The following is a 7126-nucleotide window of genomic DNA, read 5'->3' on the forward strand; positions in this document are numbered from 1 at the left end:
CAACTGCAATAATATAACCACACGGCCCGTTTTCAACACAACAGCTCGTGCGCATCTATGAAGAACCGAGGTGTGCTTACTAGCATTTGGGCATCGTACTTTGCTGATCGATCGTACTTTGCTTTCGCCATCTAAGTGACCTGGCAAGTGCAGAACCACGAAAAATTGCTCAGTGGCTAGAGGAACTCTGAAGAGGAACCTGTGGAACACCTAGATTCCGCGAGACCCACTTTGAGAAACCATGACCTAAAGCATCATACTTGGCTGAACAGCGATGGCACAATGTCTGACGTGATTTACCAGGACATTATAAAATTTTCTATCGAAATCTAGAGACCCAAGCATGTATCTCTATTGGGAAGTAAACTTTTTGAAGTGTTTTAAGAAACATTGATGTCACTAGAATTATTAGGTGCTATTGGATAAAGCACATGCAAATTCCGAGGGAGGGACAGGATTGGTTGTGGGCGGAGCAGACACGCATTTTTTTCTTAGGTTAGGATGCGAATGCTTTGCCATATAATAAAGGAGTCAACTGGGTGGAGCAAAAGTACACTCAAACCTCGATATAACAAACCCGGATATGAGGAAATATCGGTTATAACAAAGTAAATGAAAAACAGTCTTGGAACATTTATAACGAAGTTTTGGATACAATGAGCTTATTTTTGTGGGAGATGCAACTTGGTTTTAATGAGCTTTGGGTGTACTGCAATGTGGCTATACGTGTAGTTAAATGTAGAGGCACTTTCTTTTGTTTTACAATCACCCCCTTTATCTCGCCATTCGCCCTCAGGAGAAAGAAGACACCCCAGCCGCCGTCGCAGCCTTCGAAAAGGGGCCGTACATGTCAAGACTGATGGACCGGCTCACCTGGCGACTGGGCCTCAACATTACCAAAGGTGCGCCATACTCTACATTACTCTATTGCTGCATCTTAGTCATTCCCGAGAAATCATGTTAATAATGAAACCTCAAGGAAAGAAACCTGGATATGACAAATTATTGAATATAAAGAACTAAGTCTGAAATTCTTTGCCACTACTAGTACACTCAAAACTCAATGTAACGAATCCAGATATAACGAAATATAATTTATTACAAAGTAGAGAAAACTGTCTTGCAATAGATAGCGTTAGGAATATACCTCTATAATGAACTTATTTTTGTGTATGATGCAACTTCATGACAATGAGGTTTCAGTGTACTTAACAAGTGTATGTGCATATAACACATATAGAATACTTCAGATGTAATTAAAACATCATGTGTGATTTTTTAATTAAAGGACTTTGCCAGTATTATAGCTAAATAGAAATAATTTCACCCCTTTGACACAAGATAGCTAAAACTTTCACGTGACAAGGCTGCACTGATGCTATCAGTATGTCTATTTCATTAACTCAAGGAAAGCTTCTTGTCACTTACCTTATAAGTTTAGGCTTTATCTTTTTTGTGTGTGCATGTTATTACATACACCGCATTACCAGAACTCCTGATACAGGTTAAAAGCATGTATTGTTTACTCTCTTCTAAAAATAGCTCCCCCTTTAAGTATATTTGGTTGATCAGTTCTGTTTCACCCTATTTGTTTAAACTTTTGTTGTGTTATTAAAACATAGCATTACAATGTGTTGGGGGAGTAAAAAGGTGTTAGAGAGCTTAAAGATATCTTAAAAAACACTTGTTTCCTTCTTTCCTATGTGTCTTTTGTTTTTACCCTGTTATAGCTTAGGAACATTAAAGAGAAACATTATTTTATGCCTATCAGCGAAGTAAAATTTGACAATCCCCAAAACACCACTCTTACCGAGGGACTATGTTTGGTAAGCAAGAGAACGTGCAAAAAGAAAATGCGGGCACCATTCATTGCGACGTCATAGATTTCGAAGGCGTCTACTGAGCCCTTTATAGCTTGTAACGGATAAAAATAAAATACTACATTGCCATCTGTTGGTGCCATAGATCTAGCATATGAAGTTTCCGAAAATTTCGTCAAGCCATGCCGCAAAAATGCGAAAAATACATCTTGAAATTCTTGACGTCACGTGCAGGGATTTTAGTACGAATTTTAAAAATTAATTTCAACCTTGATTTTTTCCGCTATTATTTAACTATGATGGTGAAACTTGTGGCATTAAAATTCTCAGAGTGCAGTTTGTCAATCCAAACAAGGTCATTTTTTCTCTTTAGTGTCTTTTAAAACTTCTGGTAGTATCGTAAAAGTTTATCCGAGTCATTTTTATACAAGTGTTGAAGCTTGTTGTTCAGCATTGGGCTGTTCTAACTGACCATCAACTTCTACAACACAGTCGCCCTTCACGCAGGATTAGTCTATTGCTTTTTTTACCACTAAAAATAATGTCGCTGTGCAGGAGACCTCAAGATGCTGCTGCGTGGGTGCATGTTTGAGTATGCCATCTTCGACGAATCCCCGTGGTGCTCCGTCTTCACTGAGGACGACCTCAAGGCCGTTGAGTTCAAGGACGACCTGGACGACTACTACGAGGATGGGTACGGCCTCGAGCGCAACTATGCCCAGGCATGCCCCGTCATTGAGGAGCTCGTGAAGCGACTGGAGTGAGTTTTCTTTTTTCTTTTCAGCGAAAGGTGTTATAAGATCGCAACAACAATCGTCTTTGGTTGCATAGTTGTTCCATAACCACTGTCGCCCTCAGTAAGAAAGGAACATCTACGGTCGAGCGAGATTTAAATACGGGCCCTCTGCGGTGCAATCATGTATTCTACTCTAGAGCCAATCCAGTGTTTGAAACTTCGTAAAAAGACCATATACAGGGCAAGGAATCACATTAATAGACGTAATATAGCCTGTTAAAAAGTAAAATAACAACCAGGCATCATACACAATGTGCACTGTGTAATAAGTGAATAGCTTAAAGCTTCTCACCCATCACGAAGAGCTCGGCCATCATTTTTGACCATCTCCAGCCACAGCTTTAGCAAGGCATACATAACACATTGCAAATGGGCTTGTGCGAATATTCGAATGCTTTGAATATTCGAACAAATAGTAGAGTATTATAATTTGCTTTGATTCAGGTTTAAATTATACAAAATTTTGATGTATTTGCAATGAACGAGTAAGTGTATATCAATCCGCATGCAACTTTTAGTAAAGGTGGTTTCACTGCAGTGCAGAGATGCTAAGCCGTGAAAGCACCTGCTTAAAAAAATTCGCCTTGCCGCGAAGCTTTTCTTTACAAGAGTGGCGATGTGGGCTTGTTGGTGAAACATTTAAAGAAATTTATGTAGCGCGAGGCAAAATATGTAGCGCGAGGCGAGATAGCGCTCTGTCCTCTCAGTCTATTCTTTACATTTGAAGGGGCCCTGCAACATTCTATGAGCACAATCACAAAACGCGGGCCGATCGGTAGTCGAGGGTACCAAGAACATGCGAGCCAAATGTTATAGCACAGCACGCTACCTGCAATTCACAATAAATTCTCTTAGTCAGCTAAAAAAATTGCTCTCTTCTCTCGGTAAATGAGGCCACAGGTTCAACAATCACTCGTCACAGCCATTGTATCAGCCATTGGCCAATTTGAGTATGGCGCGCTCGGTCGTTACTGGGGCCGCCGTGGAAGGCCGCCACTTACTCACGCATGCGAGCGTGATCTCACTGAAAAGCCGCGTATTTGGAAAAAAAAGAGAGAGAGAGAACAAGTGCTCAAAGTCACGAGGCGCGTGACGTACTTCCTTTCCCCCTGCCACAATTCCCTGCTTAGCTTCCGGCGCTTTCATCTGGACGAGACGAGAAAATGCAAATGCAGCGTGCGACAGATTTTTGCAACTCCACTCAAACTGGACGGATTCTTGAAATTTTTGCAGTGGTGAATTCATGAAGCAAATAAGTGTTGCAGGGCCCCTTTAAATGAGCATATTATCCTCAAATCAATTCATCATTTTATTAGGCCTAAAAGCTTGTTATGATTTCACAAGTTATCACTCGCATCCTACCAAAGTCACATCCTGCTGCCACTCAGAGGTGCTTTGGCTTCCTTTGAACGAAAAAAAAAAAAACGCATATGCATAGAGGCCATATTTCAATTTAAACATATATATATATATATTTTGCAGGTGAGTTAGGTCATGAAAAATACACCCATTTTTCTTTATATATGATATATACTATTCAAGTTCAATGCAAAATTACTTGACCAAAATCACTATTCACTTCGAATTTGGGGAAACAAAATTTGTATGGAATAACTGCTAGATAGTTTTTACAGTTCAAGGCTCTCTGAGCCAGTTTTTCCTCATCTATGCTAAATTTCATACATCAGGTCCAATGCTCTTGAAGCTAGGGAAAAAGTTCAGTCAGAGAAATGTGTAATTCTATGCATCTTGCATGTATTACGTTCTGAACGCGTTTTTCACAGTTTGCTCTGGCTGTTTGTTACCAGAACTAGTCACGGAAGCCACAATACGAAAATTAAAAAATCTAGGTGATCCAGAATAGTCTGTTGAAAGTCTTCAGGGTAACGGGGTTCATTTATTTACGAGACACAAAGTATCCTCGTTTATTACTGGGCCTAAGAACGAAAAAAATCTGTTACAGGTGGCAATATCATTAACTATTTCTTGATTTGAGCACATCTGTGGCAAGAAGTCTTGCTAGCTTGCATAGTATTGCATCTGATGTGTGAATACGCTTGGCTCGTTTTAGAGGAGGCATGCATTCCAAGTTATTCGTCAATTAAAATTAGAATTTTCGTGACGATCGTTTGTAGTCTCACATTGTTCTTACGCCACCTCACTTTTATTTGTTCTGCAGAGCTATGGCCAAAGATCCAAGCAACCCGAACAAGATCCTCTACTTCTCGCATGCGGGTGGCTTCAAGAAAGTGATTGCACGTCTCGGCCTTAATCGCGATGCAGATCCGCTCAAGGCTGATGGACTGTGCACACAGGCGAACCGGGCTTGGCGGTCGAGCCTCCTCTGCCCATTCAACGGCAACGTAGCGTTCGTCCTCTACAGGTGCGCTGCGGACCAGCAGAAGGTCGTGACCTTTCTCAATGAGCAACCGGTGACAGTTCCCGGCTGCCCCAATGTGCACTGCCCCCTCACGACCTTTGTGGACCTGTTCAAAAAGCATGCCACTTCATGCAACTTGACCGAGATATGCTCAGTGTGACCTCTGCGTGCCAACCGCAAAAATATACCAAAGACCTTGAATGCGTAATGCCTCGATAGAACACAACCTTAACACTCGCCGGTGGTTGCCATTAGCAAGATGGGGCGTTATTGTTCTTTTTTTACATTATGCATGTTATCCTAATATATACTGTATCATATGAAGTGTTATTGAAAATCACGTTGAAGTTTGAGCGAAGTAGTGAAAAACTGCGGTAACATGAAGGCCATCTCTTGAGTCACGAGGGCGACTTGATTTCATCGAAATACCAAAATATTGTTTGGGAAATACAAGTCCCATTGTTAAAAAGTTGGCTCTGACTTGTTGATGTTCCTCTGTCTCATTAGCAACACATTCAGGGCATTTTTACCATTTCATGTGCATTTGCTTTGTCAATGTAAACAAGATTTTGTCCAAGAACATTCCTAAACACAGCGGTTAGATTTCAATCTTATGATGAATGAATGGCTATGACGCGATTTTAAAAACAGCGCTGAACCTCATTTGGTTACGCTTAAACCTGCCTCAATTCATTTGCGAGTAATGTACCGCTTCGTGAAGATGGTTTGATACAAGGGCTCATTTGGCAAAAATCTGCTTATCAGCTGCCACTCACGAACGGCCTAGAGAGGTGGTAACATACCCAGGGCATCTGTCGGACTACCATACAAGCGAAGGGGTCGTATGCTGAGACAATTACTTTCGCCGACAGTGTTACTTTTCACAACGTGAAATTTTGCTGGTACAGCGATGGAAAGTACTACCTGTACATCATTCCCCAGCATGGGAATTGATGGGCGTTAAAAAGCCACATCTCTGAAAAGTTGTATTAGAGTACGATCCCATATATGGAAAGATTATCTCAACCCTAAATGCTGTTGCTTTCAATCATCGCATCAATTACACCTATGCTCTGAGATCTGTTTCTTGCTTTTAATACATGTGTGTTTCAGTCACAAGCACATCAAAGACAGGGCAGCTAGCTTGCTAGAAAACTACTCGCGTCGCGTATTGAGGATTTCGTATATCGTGCATGATCTCATGTGGCAGCCCATGGCAGTTGCACTGCAAATATTATAAATATAAATTTGTTCCATTTTTTATCTTTGCAAACGGCAATACTGATGATGATGATTATGATGATAGTAATGCTCTAAATATACTTGCAGCTTAGATGTCCAAGAATCGCTCCCAGATAGAAATATAGAAAATATGAATTGCACTGGAGCTGGTGGCATCAAGTACTAGAATGGAAAGGCCTAACATACGCACCTCACATCTCATTCCAATTTCATTGTAATTTTCATAAAGCTGCCAGTTTTTTTGTTTTTCTTTGTTTTTTACAGGACTTTCTTAGTAAAATATGCTTCTGTAGAGATGGCAAAGTAGTTATCTCATACGATATCTCAGAATAAATTCTTTTCACTAAGATGTGTTCTAGCATCGTAACCTGTCTACAAAAGCGTCATCAGGGTTAAATGATAACTTTTGAAGGGTTTGCTAATCATTCTTAACCTGTGCCTTAAGAGGTGTCGAGTAACTTGCAGAGTATTGTCAATGTGTCTGGTGTTTTTATTGTTGAATCTCGACCAGCAGGTCATCTACCTTTCATTCTGTACCTCATAAGAGCAATGGATATAAATGCTTCTAGCAGACGGAAGTAAATAAAGTTGCGTTTCGTTACCATTTGTGTTGTTTATCTACGTACTTGTTCGAACGGCAGTAGTTGCATTGTGATAGATTTGATTCAGAAATGAAGTGATTTTGTGACAGTGATGATAAGCTCCCACAGCTCTGGTTCAAAAGGTGCACTTATTGAACAGTTTTCATGATAAAAGTACTGCGAAGTTTACAGCACAGTTGTGGTGCACTGTTTTTACCACAGCCTTTCTGTTCTTGTCACCCACTGTCACATCTGGTTGGTTCTGGCCATCGAGCAGATGTGAAACAATTTCACTTAAGATCCCTAT

The 7126-nt window shown here is 40.6% G+C and overlaps 1 protein-coding gene across 3 annotated transcripts in view; it reads left to right on the top strand.

The window, feature by feature from the left end:
• LOC142761681 (multiple inositol polyphosphate phosphatase 1-like) overlaps positions 1 to 6842 on the top strand; it is a 41556-nt gene extending 34714 nt beyond the window's left edge. For all 3 annotated transcript variants that reach the window (XM_075868705.1, XM_075868707.1, XM_075868706.1), the window contains 3 exons: positions 797 to 902; positions 2376 to 2580; positions 4796 to 6842. In XM_075868705.1, coding sequence (XP_075724820.1) covers positions 797 to 902; positions 2376 to 2580; positions 4796 to 5156 — 672 coding nt within the window. In that variant the 3' untranslated portion in view covers positions 5157 to 6842. The remainder of the gene's footprint in view (positions 1 to 796; positions 903 to 2375; positions 2581 to 4795) is intronic.
• Positions 6843 to 7126: the final 284 nt, after the last annotated feature.

This window comes from Rhipicephalus microplus, chromosome 7 (genome assembly GCF_043290135.1).
Source record: "Rhipicephalus microplus isolate Deutch F79 chromosome 7, USDA_Rmic, whole genome shotgun sequence".
Taxonomy (NCBI): domain Eukaryota; kingdom Metazoa; phylum Arthropoda; class Arachnida; order Ixodida; family Ixodidae; genus Rhipicephalus; species Rhipicephalus microplus.